General features: G+C 45.0%; 3 protein-coding genes and 1 non-coding gene across 6 annotated transcripts; 1 reads left to right on the forward strand and 3 right to left on the reverse strand.

The window, feature by feature from the left end:
• The first annotated feature begins 224 nt into the window (after window positions 1-224).
• Window positions 225-2467, forward strand: LOC120661307 (anther-specific protein MZm3-3-like). Its single transcript, XM_039940121.1, has 2 exons — window positions 225-2008; window positions 2177-2467. The coding sequence occupies exons 1-2, from the start codon at window positions 1705-1707 to the stop codon at window positions 2179-2181; spliced, it is 309 nt and encodes a 102-aa protein (XP_039796055.1). The 5' UTR covers window positions 225-1704; the 3' UTR covers window positions 2182-2467.
• Window positions 2468-2973: 506 nt separating this feature from the next.
• Window positions 2974-8546, reverse strand: LOC120661308 (plant UBX domain-containing protein 8-like). 3 transcript variants are annotated; one of them, XR_005669863.1, is made up of 11 exons: window positions 8334-8546; window positions 7032-7093; window positions 6403-6934; window positions 6133-6227; window positions 5825-6041; window positions 5550-5738; window positions 5072-5236; window positions 4525-4668; window positions 4339-4395; window positions 3645-4007; window positions 2974-3389 (listed from the first exon to the last, which is right to left on the reverse strand). XR_005669863.1 is itself a non-coding variant. In XM_039940122.1 (10 exons), exons 1-10 carry the CDS (start codon window positions 8415-8417, stop codon window positions 3276-3278), a joined length of 1659 nt encoding a protein of 552 aa, XP_039796056.1. In that variant the 5' UTR covers window positions 8418-8546; the 3' UTR covers window positions 2974-3275. The 3 variants fall into 3 exon arrangements, 1 of the variants encoding a protein (XP_039796056.1); XR_005669862.1 differs by having other exon boundaries at window positions 3645-4107; window positions 4301-4395; XM_039940122.1 differs by lacking the exon at window positions 3645-4007.
• A 5000-nt stretch (window positions 8547-13546) lies between these two features.
• TRNAK-UUU lies at window positions 13547-13618 on the reverse strand. Its single transcript has one exon. It is a non-coding gene; the product is annotated as a tRNA-Lys (tRNA).
• Window positions 13619-13740: 122 nt separating this feature from the next.
• On the reverse strand, window positions 13741-16630 carry LOC120661309 (RHOMBOID-like protein 2). Its single transcript, XM_039940123.1, has 5 exons — window positions 16197-16630; window positions 14948-15111; window positions 14576-14742; window positions 14241-14488; window positions 13741-14046 (listed from the first exon to the last, which is right to left on the reverse strand). The coding sequence occupies exons 1-5, from the start codon at window positions 16469-16471 to the stop codon at window positions 13935-13937; spliced, it is 966 nt and encodes a 321-aa protein (XP_039796057.1). The 5' UTR covers window positions 16472-16630; the 3' UTR covers window positions 13741-13934.
• Window positions 16631-17488: the final 858 nt, after the last annotated feature.

A 17488-nucleotide genomic window follows, 5' to 3' on the forward strand; every position in this document is an offset into this window, starting at 1 on the left:
TGTGCACATAAAAAAAATTTGGTGGTGTTGGGATAGGTCCAAAAACGACCGTAATTTGCGATGGCGGATGACAGCGGCAGGGAACAAGTTCGGGGTAAAAAGTTGCAGAACGCGATTCACTCGGAATCATCGACAGGAGAAGTTTCGCGAGAAAATTGGGATTTTGTCCTTATGATAGTGGGTTTCGCTGAAATACTATCAAAGTGGCGGGCTTCGCTAGATTGCCATTATGAATGTTGTCACTCACGCTATTTTGCCATTTCAACTCATTTGACTGATTCACAAATTCTACAAGTCTTTTTTTACTTGGATGGACGGTTCTGCCCCTGCCTCCATGTCTCTTACCCTGCTACCGTCACCTCCGTCAGACCCTCTCCCGTTACTCCTGCAGGCTGCATCTCGGCGCCCCGCCTCCTCCTGCCGCCCCAGGCCGGCGCGCCGCCGCTGCTCGGCGGACCGAGGCCACCCCGCCTCCGCCTGCCGCCCCAGGGCGGGGCCCCGCCTCTGGCCCGCGGCTGCAGGCCAGCGTGCCGCATCCGCCCAGCGGCCTGAGGCCGGCGCCCCGCCTCTGGCCGGCGCCCTGACGCACCTTGCGGCCCGCGCCGGCCACCAGCAGGGGAAGCAGCGCCGCCTCCACAGCCCTTGCACCATCCTCCGCAGTCCCTGCGCTCAGATCTGAGGTGAGGTTTTGAATCCCCTGGCAGCTAGCGCAGGGAAGAGGAGGCCAAACGGGAGTTAACGGGGAGGAGCAGGGAGAAAAAGAGGCCAAACGGAAGTTAATGGGGAACAGATGAGATAGAAAGAGCTAGGGGCAAAACTGTCCATCCAAGTAAAAAGAAGAGTTGTAGAATTTGTGAATCAGTCAAATGAGTTGAAATAGCAAAATAGCGTGAGGGACAACGTTTATAAGAACAATCTAACGAAGTCCACAATTTTAATGGCATTGCAGCGAAACTCACTTCCCGTGAGGACAAAATTTCAATTTTCTCGAAGTTTCGCATGCCCATGATGATGACAGGGTTCTCGTAACTTTTACTTGTTTACACTGCTATTACTTCTTTTCGGGCGTTGTTCGGAGTCATGCCAACTGTCGCAGCAAGAGCCCCAAGGATTCCGTGTTTTTAGCCTCACATGTGTGTCCATTCAAATTTGTCGTTGGATTAATTTTTTTCTGGAACAAGAAAAGTTGTTCTGCACAAAAATATTTCACCTTATATATTAATTTGAATGTTAGTCGCATATGCGACTCGTAACATTTGGCTTCGTAACCATTAGAGGTGTGTTGTGTCATGAAAGCTCGTGATAGCCCCCCACGAAACTTGGGCCTAATGTGCAGTAGCGTGTAATATGATGCCTTGTCAAGCAAGTGGGCCTCTATGCTTGAACAGCCCGGATTTCATGCTTTCTCCTTTCTCCTGCGTACATATGAGTGGCCCATCTCCTTGCCTTGCGTACATATGAGCGAGCACGCGCACGCGCCCGTTCGGTGGCTCACACTCCCGCCGCGCCCGCGCCCGTAGGTGGGTAAGCAACGCGAGGCTCGCCGACGCCGGCCGCCGCCGCGCGGAATCACCGAGAGCGCCCGCGCGCACGCCTATAAATCACTCCCGTCATTAGCACGCATGCATACGGCGTACACACACCGGCGCCATTAACACAAGGCAGTTCCCTCTCCTCCCGGCTAGCGATCGAGTAGCTCGTGGAATGGCGACGGCGGCGGCCGCCGAGCTGAAGCCGCGCGCGGCGCTGTCGCTGCTGCTGGCCCTGATCCTGATCTTGGGCCTGGGCGGCGGCGCCGACGCGCAGGAAGCGACGTGCGCGGGGCAGCTGAGCGGGCTGGCCCCCTGCGCGCGCTACAGCGTGCCGCCGCCGCCGGGGCAGGCGCCGCCCGCGCCGGGGCCGGAGTGCTGCTCCGCGCTGGGGGCCGTGTCCCGGGACTGCGCCTGCGGGACGTTCGCCATCATCAACAGCCTGCCGGCCAAGTGCGGCCTCCCGCGAGTCTCCTGCCGTAAGACCTCCGATCCTCCTTTTTTTCTTCTTCGTTTTTTTACTTGCACGCGGTCGCTACGTAGCTTAAGGCGTATCGGGATGGATCATCATCAGGTTGAGCGTGTTCTACATGTTTTCGTGTGCTGACGATTGGTCATTCCTTTTTTCCCCTCCTCCGTGGATGCAGAGTGATGAACAGTAGCTCGCGAGGTGAATGAAGGTGCAAGACCAATAAGCAGCCAAGAAGAAGAATAAAGATGGAAGATCGTCTCTGATGGATGGTCATCCAGAATCTAGACCTAGCTGCTGTTATCGGGCGTAGTGCTCCTGTTTACATCAGTGTCGTTGGCCGTTTTTTCTTTTCCCTCCTTTTTCTTTCCCTTTTTTATTAAGGTTTGATAGATTCATCAGTAGTTCAGCTCGTCCTGTCCGCTGGTCTCGGTGAATGTTAAGAAAACGCTGACAGCAGTTCGATACATCTCTTGTGCATCTTTGCGACTGTTAAGAATGCACTCGAGTGTTCCCGATGCGGCCGTGCGTGTTCCGTGAACGTGCGCCACACACACGTCCTTCCATGCGAATTGTTCACATTTGGCTCTGCAGTCTGCAAAGCAGAGGCAACCCAACACTACAACTTCAAAGAGGGAAGGGAATTAAACCATGTTTGTTTTCGCTCAGCTTATAATAGTGTGCCCGAGAGAAGCGAAGCATTTCTCGCTTCTTATAATTCAAATCTCTAAAGCGGATTAGCATAAATAAACAAGGCGTTTGGTGAAATTATCACTTATTTCCACCGATAAACCAATTATAATCGGAAACAAACAGAGCCTTAATCGTAAGGCAAGTCAGCATGCTCGACACCAGCACCAGGCGAGGTAGCACGCGCACACCACCACCGCTCATGCGGTGCACAACGGAGGCAACGCACCATCATCGTTTACACGGCATAGACACTAGACAGAAACCAGAAGCACACAGAACCAATTTGCAGAGGGGGGCTCTTTGAGATGAATGATAATGCACAGGCACAAGGTTTCACATTGCATACATATCCTGGCCCCATATGCCCTCCACGGTTTACTCTGACATGAACCTTTTCTTAGCTGGCACATATAACACAGTAAAACATTTGGGGCGCAAAGTGTCGCCACAAAAGAATTTAACCTTTCTTCAACCGAACCATTTGACGGACTGAATCTTTACAGATACAAGGCACAAGTATAAAAATGTAAAACCTCCCAAGTCCAGATGGCATCTCTCTCTAACCATGCCTAGGACACAGGGCACTATTCTGTGATCTGTTCTAGAAATAGGGCTTCTTGCTTGCTTGTGAGGCCGAGATCACTGAATGATACGTCACCCTCGCTGGTGGTAAAGGTGCGCCTCGGGTATGTCCTGACCTGCATGATAAGGAATGGTGAAAATGTAAGATCAGGCGAATTTATCCACAAGAATGAAAATGTGCCACATTTCAAAATATATCCAGACAGGGAATCTTTTTCCAAAAGTGGAAATGATTTTGGCATAGCCCACTAACTTGCCACTCTATATTATTATTTTTCTAGAAGTCTGGAGATCAGGGCATCAGGCTAGCTACTTTTGACATTTTCTTAAGAGGGTTAGACAACAGCTAGATAGAAGCAACTTGAATAAACCTGGATGAAGTGCCGCAGAGGCTATGTCCTGTACTGCAGCATGGCAAATAATGCTATCCCCCCTCCTAGCAGCTCAAAGAAGCCCGAATAGCATTAACAGTATCTGGTGCTGCATTGTGTGGCTAGTGTTTAACATGTTCCATGGTGCAAAAAATGAATTTGTTGGTGCTGCTAACTCAAAGCACCTCAGTGTCAGAAGCATAAAAATTACAAGGTCAAAAATACAGGGACATCAAGCACTTTTTTTCTCGAACAACGAAGAACAGTGTGAGCAGGGTCATCAAACACTCAGTTGGCACAGCTAATCTTTCCCTTCAATCCATGCGATTTAATCTATAGCCTTATGTTTAATGCTACAGAAGCCTGCATGAGAAATTGATCAAAAGTCGGAGTGTCCTGACTAATCATGAAAGTAACCCTTAACTTGCGAAAGCACGAAACTGGAGAGTTTTTTTCAATATACATACAAACAACAACAACAACAACATAGCCTTTTTTCCCAAGCAAGTTGGGGTAGGCTAGAGATGAAACCTGAAAGAAATAAGTTCCAGGTTCAGGCACATTGATAGCTAGTCTCCAAACGCTCCTATCCAAAGCTATCTCTTTAGAGATATTCCAATCCTTAAGGTCTCTCTTAACCGACTCATTCAATATACATACAAAATTTTATTAAAATACAATGGTAGAGGATTACCAATCTGTAGGTCCCTGGCTTAAAAGTCCTCCCAATGTCTAAGAAGTCAAATAGAAACTGCAAGCAAACCACAGCAAGCCAAGAAGCAAGTATTAAATGCTCGCTATAAAAAAAAGAAAGAAAAACAGAACAAACAAGTCGAATTAATGTTTTTGTTCTGGATTCAGGCAGCACAAAATTATTTACCTGAAACTTATCAGTTTTGAGAAAGCGACGCCCCTGTCGACTACCATCAGGCATGCGAACCACAACTGTCACAGCACCTTCTATGTCCGGAGGTGGTTCTGACGGTAATGATGCTTGCTTGGATGCGAGATTGGACTCTAGCTCCTACTTCCATAAAACATGAGGGACAACATGACAAACAGTGAATCAAATATCCAGCTAAGAAAAACAGATAGGATAAAGAATGGAAATATAGACCAAGCCAAGGGGAAACTGGTGAAGTGAAGTGGCTAGTTGTCATAAACTCTTCCATAGAGAAGACACAGATGCCAACTTGTATTCCATCTCCAGGAGGGCACAACTATAGTCTTACACTGCTTACAATATTGACTAAACACAGGATATTAATCTACTAAGTGTACCTGACCAGCTAAACCTAAACCAATACCGAAACAGAAGATAACAAGGGCACTAAGTTGATCACACTGATGAACTAATGGTGTAGTTATCTAGCATTCAAATATCAAAGATAACTTCAACTTACAGATTACATGTGACAGAAAGATACCTCTTCCTCAAGTTGCTTTTTACGCCTTTCCTGCTCCTCCTGCTTCTGTTTTTCAAGAGCAGCTTCTCTCGCAACCGTTTCTTCTAGGCGGCGGAGCTCAGCCTCCTCTAAGGCCTTTAATTCCTTTTCTTGGTCAGCTTGTAGAGATGCAAGGTATTCATCATCCTGTAAATCAAAATTTAGTAGCCGGCAACAAATATAGGCTATGTTTAGTTCCCAAAAATTTTCAAGATTCCCCGTCACATCGAATTTTTGGACACATGCATGGAGCATCATTAAATGTAGTTTAAAAAAATAATCAATTGCACAGTTTAGCTGTAAATGATGAGATGAATCTTTAAGCCTAATTAGTCTATAATTAGACACTAATTACCAAATTAAAACGAAAGTGCTACAGTAGCCGAACCCAAAAAAATTCACGAACTAAACACGCCCATAATGGAAATTACCATAAACGGATAAATCATAGACATCACACCTGCTGCTCTCGTAATAACCGTTGTTCGGTTAATGCTGGTGAAGGAGAATGCGCCAGTGGGGGATAATAAGTTGAGCTTCTGTGAGAAGGCATGGAGAAAGGATATGTTGGTCCTTCAGGAACTCCACCAAACATTGCAGCCTCAAGCATAACAGCTTCATCATGTTCCTCAGAAGAAATGCCACCCCACTTTTTTTTAAATAAGGGCGTCAGAAATGAAACAAATGCTATCTAATGTCAAACATAGTTCAGATTGGGATCACACATTATAATACCTCAGATGGGAAATCATCTCCATTAGACTGGCGATTGTTCAGGACAGGGCTAGGACCTGGTTGCACCATTGGTGCTAACTCAGTGCTTTCAGAAGGAACACGCCTAGAACGACGTCTAACCAACGGTTGTTCTTCTACATCTTCAGTATCCTCTTGCAAGCTCTCTTCATCTATGGGTTGCCTAGATGTTCCAGCCTTTCCTGAAGCTAGTCCTTGCCTCCAAAAGGAAATGGCACGTATAAGGAATCAAGTGATGCTGTAGTAAGGTAGCCTGAGTAAAGAGCTTGGTAGTAAAAGTTAATATTCACCTTCCAACTGTTCCATCTGCAGTTCCCATGTCTGCAGAAGAATGCTCTCCCAAGTTCACGCCCTCTGGATGTTGATCTCCTCCTCGCTCTACTATCTGACAATTGTTGAAAACTAATTATGTCATAAAGCAAGATTCACAAAAGCATGTTGGAGAAAAAATATGAGCACGAGCGTGCGCATACACATACACGCGCATGCGCGCGAGCACAATTTCATGTTGGAGAAAACATATGAACACACAGGCGCGTGCACACACACAACCAGCTTACATTTTCCAGTCCTTCAGCATCCTTCTTTGAAGCTTCAATTGCTGCCCTAATCATTTCCTCTTCTATGTCATCATCATAATCATTAACATGAACCAATGGAGGAGCAGTTGGCACAGAAGATGTGTTGCTAGGGATATTAGCATGCGGAGCAGACAGTGCCGATGGCAACATGTCATCCTCATCATCAATTATGACAGTTTCATGAACTTCAGGGCCAAGTGAAGACTCATTTCCAGTAACATCCTCAATAACAGGGGCCTGACCAGATGGACCTGTGTGAGGATCACCCTCCTTAACTTCGATAGGAATCTCTCTCACCTCTCTAGGGTGTGAAACCAGCGGCCCAAGACTGACACTATCAGTGGCACCAATTCTGTCGAAAAATTGTTGCTGAAAATTTGGATCCATCAGTGCAAAAGGATCACGGAAATTCTCTGGGAACAAAGATCTTTGGAATGTATTATCAAGTGGTCCATCCACATCCATCATATCATCACGACTAGCAGTTACAGTGTTTTGATTGATTGCATTCCTGTAAAGCACAAACACATTATTAATCTCTACAGCATGACAAGCAAGAGTGAACTCCAACATCCAAAGCAAACAAGGTGGGACAATGAACCACTTACAGCGCGCTGTCTCCTTCATTGAAATGAGAGTTGATGGCCCGATTGAGGTCACCACCATGTTCCTGGGTTACATTAGTCAGTTAACCTCTGACTAGATGATAGGTAAATGACAACAGAGGCAAATAATAGTGCTGCTTAAGTATCAATTTGGATGCAATATCTATAAGATAAGAGTTGGCTAGACTTCTGAAAAAAAAGGTGAAAAGCATAGGAATAATAAGGTGCTAAAATGTTATGTATATTCCATCTTACAGCCGAATCAAACACATTGGATGATAGTATGAATACAAGTGCAGTCAACACTCAACAGGCTTATTGGAAATGTAACTACAAACACTCATATGTAAACAAGCACAAGAAATTTCTGCAGATCCTGCAAAGCCAGAATGAGCCGAGTAAATGATTTCAAACAGGAAACAGTATACTGAAGAAGATCATGCAAACAATGTTAATCAAACTGGATGGTTTGTGAATTGTGACCATTGGACACTTCTTTACTTAAGCGAGGCAAACTTGTGTCACAGTTTAACTCCACTTTATAGGTGATACCTATAAGATAAGAGTTATCTAGACTCTTAAGAAAGAAAACCATAAGAATAACATGGTAGTAAAACTGTTATGTGAGTTCCAACTTAAGATTGGATCAAGCACATCAGATGATAGTATGATTTCATTACAACAAGTGTACTAAACACTCAACAGGATTACTGAAAATTTAAACTACGAATACTCATACTTAACAAGCACGAGAAATATCTGGAGATGCTACAAGCCAGAATGAGCCAAGTATATCTTTCAAACGGAACATCAAATTGACCAGATTATGCAAACGATGCTAATCAAACTGAATGCCCAGTGACTAAACTGGGCCCATTTTTCTCGAGTAGAGGCAGAAATTGAATATTGTTTTTTTCTGGAGAAAATAACTTTGATGACTTATAATGAGCAAAAATAGCAAGGGGGCAAGAAAAGGCACGAGATTTGGCAGCGTAATTCCATTCCATAACTGCCAAATAATTCCAGCAATGGCTAGCGGCGACTCCAGGATTAAAAAAGCCATGCGTGTTAATAAGCCCGCAACACAAATCGGGCGCAACTCGTCCCCACGACATCGCATCGCATCGCAGCACACTCAAACCCCAAACCCCATCCGCCACCCACCCGAAGACACAATTAAACACCAAACCCTAACGCCCGCCCCGGCGCGACCAAATCCGCCACGAGCCTAGCCGATTCCGCGAGATTCCGGAGCCTGAATCCAGCAGCGGGAAGGGAAAACGGAAGGGGGGTAGTGGGCGGTACCTCGAGCCTGCGGACGGCCAGGGCCTCGTCCGCCCCCGTGATGCTGACGAAGGTGTCGATCGCCTCCTGCGGCGGCCTCGCCATGGCGAGAGGGTCCGGAGGCGACGCGGCGCCGAGGAGAGGGAGGCGGGGAGAGAGGATAGGAGGGGCGGTGCGCGAAGGGTGAGCGGAGAGAGCCCGGCTGTTTATTAGTTCTGCGGATCTCTCTGCGAGCGATGACTTGTTTGCGGAAGTCTCTGAAAGACCATCCTAAAAAAAAGCGTCTATTTCTCTCACATGCGACTAGCCGTCATATCATTACATCGCGCGTATCTATTATTGATAATAATATTTTAAAATAAAATAAAAATATTCCAAACAAGATAAATAAAAATAGAATGTTTCAAAACAAAATAAATAAAATGTTATTTTATCTTGTTTCGGAACATTGTATTTTATTTTGAAATATTATTATCGTGAGCGGATGTGTGTAATGATACGATGGCTAGTTGCATATGCGATGAATGGACATTCCGTGCTATGTACTCTCAGATGCAGATTTTAACTTTTTATCACGAGTTTGGAGCCTTTTTTGTTTGGTTGGATGTTGCTGATAGCTGGTGCTGATTTTTTGTCAGAGAAAAATATTGCTGACTTGCTGCTAGCTGATGGTTAATGCTGATTTGATGTAAGAGAAGTATGATGGGCTAGTTGGCTGACAAACCAACTGAATACAGTAAATGTGAAAATTGTTTTGAAACGCTTGCACGGTTAGTAGAGGGTATGGTCAAGTTTCAAAAGAAAAACAAGGGTGTGCTCAAGTTTTCGGTCCGTCCGGATTCGAAACCAACGTTGTCTATGTAAATATTATTATTTGAAAGAAACGTAACACACGTCACTTCTTTCTTCATTAGCTATATATTTTTTTTATGAAACGCAATAAATATTGAATGGAAATAAAAAAGTATGCGATGAACCATTATTGTTTGCTTCAATCCCTCTGTCTTGATTTCCTTTCTGCTATAAAATGATATGCTTTTGAACTTATTTAATGGAAACGAATTTTTTGGCCGATTTTATAAGAAGACATCCTTATAAAACGGTGTTAAAATGCATTTATCATATTCTCACGAAGCAAAAATGCAACTAGATATGTTGATATTCGGATGGATGGAGAAGTACACTTCGTTTACAATAATTTGACAGAAATAAGAGGTTGAACTTAGGAATAGATTGGTCTGCCAACATACCCAGATAAGAGGCTCCTCTCGTAGATTCATGCAAACTCGCTCTATCTCATTGCCTCACTTATCTCGAATAAATTGTAATATAGTAAGATGGATGTTGTTTGAATGATGCCATTGTGTTAATTTTTACTGTGCACATCCTCATATTACCTTTTTAGCTTGCTTATTTCTTGCCTTTTTTCCTTTCCTCTTTCACGTGTAATGGTTTACAAGGATCTACTTTGACATATGAAACATGTGCGTTCTCATTTTCGAGAGAAAAGGATGTTCTTTGGTATAACACTAGCACAAATTGACCTAAGATTCGATTTGCCTAGTTATATTGCATCCTCTTTTTACCTTTGCTTATGCAATCTATCTTACTTGAAAAACTGATAATCCGAAGAACACGCAAGGACTTCAAAAAGCTGTCGAAAAATGCTCTCTACCAGCGAACCTTCGTCCCACCTACCTCTTCCATCTTGGAATTGCATCCGAATTGCTTAGCAAACCTAAGTCAAAACAAATATTTGTTGTTGACAGGAAATCAGTGGAGTTAATCAAGTATCAATAGGAATCTCCGAATAGGTTATCTTTCACAAGTTTTGACAAGATCAGCACAAGAATCTCGGAATAGGCGCCAAAACAGACGTCGTCGAGGTAGGGAAAGGCCGGACATCATCGGCGCCAGAACTAACTCCCTTTTCTTTACTGCCTTTTCAGTGTGTTTTCAAGTTCCGGTGGACGACGAACAATTGGGTGAGGAAGGCGACCAGAAAGCTCTTCGGTGTAGTTTTATTTTCTTTATGTCGTCTTACATCAAGTTGTTCTTCTATTATACTACCAATTATTTTTCTTGATATGAATCAGATATGAGACACATTTCAGGTGTGTTTCTAAAAAAACAAAAACATCTTGATTTCCTGAACCCCGTGAAGTGCCAATTAGCTAGCATAGCATATTGAATTGTATTTTGAAATCTGTGTAGCTCGGAATATCTGGGCAACTAAAAGTCATTTCTGAGCGCATTGGCATATGCCCACCCAGGCATCCAACTTGGTACCACATAAAGTTACTCTAAATGCGAACTTTATCATGAAGAAATTTTGAACCTGTTCCAAAACAACCATAATATTTTTGGAACCAACAAGTTAAAGTATTCATGGAACAACCAAAGATTCAGGAATCCACTAGGAGCATCCAATTAAACAGGGCCGTCCCGCAAAAATTATGGGCCCTGTGCCAAATTTCAATTTAGGCCCTGAAAATAATAATAATATAACTAAGGTTCATTTTATAGCCACTTCAATCAAATAGGTTAATATAATGATTGTGCATGTTGCTTTAACCCAATTCTTCAACGTCTTGTGTTAGATAGAGCTATTTTTGTAGCATTAAGAATCTCAATATTGAAATGAAATGAAGATTCTTAAATAATAAACATACACATTTAGCTCTTTCGGAGATTTAGTCCGCTCCTCTACTATTTTCTTCTTTTTACTCTTTTCATAACTGAAGTAATATTTTCTAATTTGATTAAACACTGGTGCATAAGTATAAAAAAGATCAAATTACCGTTTCAAGAAGAAAACCATAATTTACGGGCATATGCATTGTATAGTACGGCCTTGGGATACTATTGCTTTTTAATGGGCCCGATCCAATGCTCGGCGGCACACAAACTAATCCCTGTGGATTAAATGATGTTGGACCAAGACGTAAGAAAAGAAAAAGAGATATAGAGAAATGCAGGTCCACATGTCCAGGTGATCTTTAACGGGTGAACTCAGGGATTATTTGCGGGAGGAGAATTAGTCGCATATAGCTGTTGATCCTTCTATAGCAGATTGTTTGTATGCTGCAGGAAAATTGGAAGATATTTAGAGAGAGGAAGGAAAGTTATTGTACCCTTGTGTCTCTTACCAAGAAGTTCAAGAAAAAATTTGATAGGAATATATTGTATACTACATCTATTAGCACTAGTAATTAGCACATAGTTTAATTTTGGGGGCCCCACACTTTTGGGGGCCCTCGGCAAGTGCACAGATTGCAGGACCCTGGGACGGGCCTGCAATTAAATTAGTGTGTTCTGCCCGAGTAAGTTCTGCAAATAGGTTGTAAACCAAACTATACCCACCCCAATGCATTCTCATGATGAAAATTAATACTACCCAATCAACTCCAAACCACCACCACGAAACACCAACCAAACTCAAACATTTCAGCTTATAATGTAATAAACTATTAGCAAACTACGGTTACAACTCAATAAGAATTTGTTTTCCAAAAAAATTTATAGTCAGATCTTGCCACACTGTTTTGCACAGAGTAGCTGTCAGTTATACTCATCTCCAACAAATTTCGGTCAATTTCGATAAAATTTTATAATGTGAACGCGAGGTTTTATTTTCAGGGTCCGCCTCTTGATGTGGGGCCCACTTGTAATTATAGCCACATTGCTTTGTACAGAGTGTCTGCTAGTCATATTGATTCATCTCCAATAAATTTTGGTCAATTTAATAAAAAATTTATAGTATGAACGAGATATTTTATTTCTAGGGTCGGGCTCTTGACGTGGGGCTCACGTATAATTCTAACCACACTGCTTTGCACAGAGTAGCTGCTAGTCATATTGAGTCATATCTAACAAATTACAGTCAATTTTGATAAATTTTTATAGTGTGAATGCGAGATTTTTTATTTTATGGTCCGGCTCTTACGGCACCTAGGGTTGAAAACGGGACGGGAAAATCCCGTCCCGACCAGCTCCGTTTACCGTTTAAACCGACCGTAAACCGTTTCCGCGAAAAAAATGGGAAAATGGAAAAACAAAACGGGAAAACGGGCGGGAACGGGAACGAGAACGGTTGGGGTGTTTTCCCGACCGTTTTCACGGTTCCCGTTTTCAGCCGGCAAAATTCCCGCGGGAATTCCCGTATTTGTCGTAGTCGGCTGTGTTACCTGTGTTGGAAACATGAATTGTTGTTTGCATGTGTTCCAACGTGAATTGTGAATTCGTGATTCACTTTACCTGTGTTTCTTAGTTATACAAGTCTTGTTTCCATGTTATTTATGCATAGTTGTAATTATTTTATCGAGTTAAATGTTTGAAGTGGTTGTATGTATTTTCCCGTTTTGAGTTATCGATTCCCGATCGTAATCGGCATGCTCCCGACCGATTGATTCTGTTCCCGATATCCCGTAATACCGATTTCGTTTTCCCGTCCGATTTTCCCGTTCCCGTTTCCGTTCCCGACCAAAAAATACAGTTGCGGGAACGGTTGAGGGGTTTTCCCGACCGTTCCCGACCGTTTTCATCCCTAACGGCACCGATATTTATGTATAGTTATACTGTTTTGCATAAAGTCCATTTCAACCCACCCAAACCTGCAGTTACATAGAACCCACTCCACCTCACCCCCATTAATTAATATAACCCATTTAAAATCACCCAAACACACTCTTTATTAAAATCCTATCCATTAAACATATTTCAATCCAAACCATTTGCAAGCCTACGAGCTCATTTTTTGGTGTAGACAACTTAAAAAGAATTGCCAAAAAACTAAATCAATCAATAGATGTCTACGCCAAAAAATGGTTCACATCCAAATTTGGGCACAAGGGAGCATGAGGCTGAGCTATGTGCGGGCGTATTCCACGTACGCGGCTATCTTGTTCACTCGTTCTCCTGCTAGTGCTCCACCTCCACCACCTTCGTCATCAGCGAGGCCGCGATCACCTCCACAACCGTTTCTGAGAACGCAGCGCACTATTCAGATGCGGCGGAAATGCGGCAAGACGAAGGGCAGATTCTTTTCGCGACCGTGCGAGCACGATTGTGAGTAAGAATTCATTAGATGAATAGTAAGTATGAGGTAAAACTGAGTAAAAGTTGAAAAGAAAAAGAATGATTGGTCTGAATAAAATTTACTTAAACCAAAATACACCAGATAGTACATCATAGTACAGGAGAAGGCTGAAAGTAAAACTGAGCAAAAAAAAACACGCCGTCCGTGGGGATCGAACCCACGACCACGTGGTTAAAAGCCACGCGCTCTACCACTGAGCTAGGACGGCCTGGTATGAGAGGTGCTAAAATAAGTTTTAGTTATTCAATAATAGTAAATGCGGCGATTCTACTGCTACAATTAAGAATTAGCAGAACTGCAGAACATAAGACAATCTGGCGCTCTAAACAATAAGCTTGAAAAGGTATCGACCTCGATTTATAAACACGCAAGGCTTAACAAAGTAGTTTACAGAAACCAGGAAAGTCCAATCCAATAAAGAACAAAGAACTTGTTCATATCTACATACAAACAGCATAAAAAATGGTCTTCTGAATCTGAACACTACACATTTCGTCGGAAGTGTAAGTGGAAAACTGAGGCGCCTAGGTGTTGCACTTCCACTTCGATGTTGGCACGCAGTTCAGGTAGTGGCACCAGTGACAACCATCGTTCCCATTCTTCCCCTTGAAAAGCATCACCAGTGAAATCACAAACCTGCATTGCAAGTCTATTGACATCAGTTCCATTCCAAATTTTCATACACGTAATAGCTTAGTAACTCGTCTACAATGTGTTCAGCGTTTGTACAGAACCACACATATTTTGCATAAACATTTTCGATATTTTTTGACAAATAAAAAAAGGGAACAACAGAATTATACTGAAGCACATTCTGATGATTCACTTACCCAACCAATAGCAAGACGAGTGCCAAAACCCACAGCACATATTGGTATGCTTTGTACTTAGGAGGTTGGCTAGTCTCTGGCAACTCATGGCGCTCCATCCAACCAAATTGAGGCCTAGCCAACAGAACAAAGCCCAAGAGGAAGCCAGTAGCGAATCCACCAATATGAGCAAAGTTGTCTGCGTGAGGTAGTATCCCAATAGCCAAGTTGAGCGCGATAATAAACAGGAGAGTTATTATGGCTGCTGCCTGCAAGAGAAATTAAGCTGATGAGTAAGACAATTATCAAGCAGCTGACAGAACAAAGAGTAAGTTTTATCCACCTCTTTTACTGACCTTGTTGGAATAAATAGTCCAGTTCATGAGTAGCTCTGAGAGCATGGATCCAAGCAGGCCAAATAAAGCTCCAGATGCACCAACAGAGATGTAGTTGTTCCGTAGGAAGAGTGCAGACAACACGCTGCCACCAAAACCGGATAGTAGGTATATGGCACCAATGCGAACTTGCAGCCAAGAAAAAATAGTGTCAGTATAAAATGTATCCGCAAAACAAAAATGAAACATTTGACAGAAAAAGAGCAGTTAAGTCTACATTGGCATATGAAGAAAAGATTTTTTTTTTTAAAAAAATCCTTCAAACAAAAATGTCAGTATATTAGAAATCATATCATAGAAGTTACAATTACAACGATTCGGAACTAAGCTTACCAAATCCAAATTGCTGTTCAAGGCGGATTCCAATAAACAGCAAACTCAGCAGGTTCACAACCAAATGGATTAGGCCAGCATGGAGCCAGATGCAGCTAATAAGGCGCCAGCCTTGGTGCTGATGAACAATTTTGTTCCAGTCAAGGGCTCCCATTTTCTCCAAACTGGCAAACAAAAAAATTTCTAGTGTTACCACAATAATCTCATAAATCTTATACTATATTACAGGGGCAGTATAATCCAGACGAAATTCACAGTGACATATGGTCACCGAGCAGCAATCCCAGGGCATACTATAAGCTACAATTAAAACAAGGAGGCATGCAAATACGGTCAAGCAGATAACTCCACATTCCAGAATGTGTATTATCTTATCTTGCTCTGCAAAGGCCAGAGGTAAAAACAAATATTTATACAAGTCAAAGCGGTTCAGATGGTTCCATCTAGGTAGAACACGAAATATAATAGTCGGGATCCTACGCCTGCAACATAACCTTGTCGCCCATTTACCACCTATATTCCGACAGAAGTGTCAAAACTTTAATAGTACCCATCATGAACATCACTGCTGACAGCCTGTGTGATTGTGGTACTAAAGAACTGCGGGGGAGATAACATCTAAGCCATTTCAGAGCCTACACTGCACGGAACTACGGAATTACGGATAGACCCCCCACTGTCTATCGATAAAAACGAACTACAGGGGAGCTGAAGCAATGGAGTTGTTGGGACAGCTAAAAATCGAAATTGCAAAGTTATAGATCAGTTCAAGCAAGTCCAGGAGGAGATCTGAACTGTCAAGAAGACTTCCAAATCATTTCAAGGTGAAAAGGACTTAACACAAGGAAAAAGGCATTTGAAGTTTAGAAGCAACAGTTCCAGGCTTGATTCTACGAAGCTAAAAGCTACGAACACCAGCAGAAATGCCCAGAGAGCTCGTTTCTTCCCAATTAGACCTTGCACGAACAAAATTGCCGGCCCTTGATACAGAGTGCGAGCTTCAAACCACCCCAAATCGCAACCTTTGCTAAACAATTAGCCACGAACATGGTAAAAGTAAAACCTCACCCTTCTGTTATCCTCCATCAAACCGCAAATACCCCAGAAGCAAATAAATCCCCGGAACCCGCGAATCTCCTCACCGAATTACACCTAGAAAAAGAAAAGAAATCACCCTAATTGGGGTCCTGTTTCGGCACGCGCGGCAGCACAAGTCAGAAAACGCAAAGCTTGTGCATCGACAACGTACGTGGAGGACGAGGGCCCGAGGAGCGGGTTCTCCCGGAACGGCTGGAAGGAGAAGCGGCGCAGAAAGCCGGCGACGCAGTCCCCGAGCTGGCTCCCGTGCTTGGGGCAGTTGTTCTCGTACATCTCGACGACGAAGACCGCGATGCAGGCGACGATGACGGTGGGCACGAGCCACGGCCACCACTTGCGCTCCTCGGGCCCCTCGTACCCGCCGTACCCGTACCCTCCCCCGGCCGCCGCCGCCACGCGGCCCTTCCCGTCGCCGTTGCTCGCCATGGCCTCTGGCCTGCCCCGCCTCCGCCTTTCCGGTCTGGTTCGGTGGAGTGGAAGCCAAGGGGAGGCTCAAGTGGTGGTGGTGGTGGTTCTTGCCGCTCGCTGCCGCTTTTGGTGTCGCTTGGAAGCGAGGTGAGAAAGAGCTGATGAGGAGTGGAGTGGGGAGAGGAGGAGAGAAATGAAATGGTGCGGGCGCGGCTCGGAACACCCCGCGACAGCGACAGTCGGGGCCCGCGGTGGGTGGGGGCGCCGTCAGGCTGGCGCGCGGGGCCCGTGGAGGACCGGGACCACCGGGCGGTGGGACGTTGCTGTCCGCGGCCCGAGCGGAGCGGTTGGCTTGGGTTTCACTAGAGGGGAGCGGGTGGCTGCCGGAGTAGAGAGTAACTGCTCAGCGTGAGGAGGAAGGGACTCGGAGCTGATCCGATCCGAGACGAGGCAGGCGAGGCGACTCTAGCTCGCCGCGCGCGCCGAGCGGGGCACATGCCATGCGCGTGACGTGACGAGGAGGCGCGGAGCGTGTGGGTGCCGAGGTGGAGGCGGAGGACGGGGAGCCCGCCCGCGGCACGGCACCCCGGCGGCGATGACGTGCCCGCGAGCGCCGAGAACGCGTTGAGGTGGCGCGCTGTCGCTGGGCCAGGTGGTGGCGCGCCACGCCTGGCGCCCCGGACGCGCATGGCCGACCTGCACCTTCTCGCGGCCGTCGCCGTCGGCTCCCGTCGCTTCCCGTGGGCCGGTACGGCACGGGACCGGGTAAACCGCCCGTATCGAACTCGCGCTTCGCTATCCTATCGGTGAGAAGTCGGAGCACCTGCCGTTTGCCTTAAAAAAAAAAGAACTTTCTTGGTCATGGGGCGGGGGTACTGTGACTCAGTGTGACCGCGACGGATCTGAGCCTGCGCCGAGAGCTTCGCATTGCGGCCGACCGCGATATAACTGTGTGAGATCCAGCTTTTTTTCCGTGAGGAACCTGTGTCGTTGCCTGCGTTGGTCCATGGCGTCGCCCCGCGCTGCTTCACGCAG

The sequence above is a fragment of the Panicum virgatum genome, chromosome 2N (genome assembly GCF_016808335.1).
Source record: "Panicum virgatum strain AP13 chromosome 2N, P.virgatum_v5, whole genome shotgun sequence".
In the NCBI taxonomy this organism is placed as follows: domain Eukaryota; kingdom Viridiplantae; phylum Streptophyta; class Magnoliopsida; order Poales; family Poaceae; genus Panicum; species Panicum virgatum.

What these genes read in the sequence shown, in the direction of transcription:
- LOC120661307 (XM_039940121.1), top strand. Translation starts at nt 1,705, where the DNA reads ATGGCGACGGCGGCGGCCGCCGAGCTGAAGCCGCGCGCGGCGCTGTCG.
- LOC120661308 (XM_039940122.1), bottom strand. Translation starts at nt 8,417, where the DNA reads ATGGCGAGGCCGCCGCAGGAGGCGATCGACACCTTCGTCAGCATCACG. An exon ending in ATGCTGAAGGACTGGAAAAT is followed by an intron (nt 6,228 to 6,402) that starts GTAAGCTGGTTG and finishes AACAATTGTCAG; the next exon opens with ATAGTAGAGCGAGGAGGAGA. An exon ending in TCAAAACTGATAAGTTTCAG is followed by an intron (nt 4,396 to 4,524) that starts GTAAATAATTTT and finishes GTTTGCTTGCAG; the next exon opens with TTTCTATTTGACTTCTTAGA.
- LOC120661309 (XM_039940123.1), bottom strand. Translation starts at nt 16,471, where the DNA reads ATGGCGAGCAACGGCGACGGGAAGGGCCGCGTGGCGGCGGCGGCCGGG. An exon ending in CTCGGGCCCTCGTCCTCCAC is followed by an intron (nt 15,112 to 16,196) that starts GTACGTTGTCGA and finishes TTTGTTTGCCAG; the next exon opens with TTTGGAGAAAATGGGAGCCC. An exon ending in GGACTATTTATTCCAACAAG is followed by an intron (nt 14,489 to 14,575) that starts GTCAGTAAAAGA and finishes TTTCTCTTGCAG; the next exon opens with GCAGCAGCCATAATAACTCT.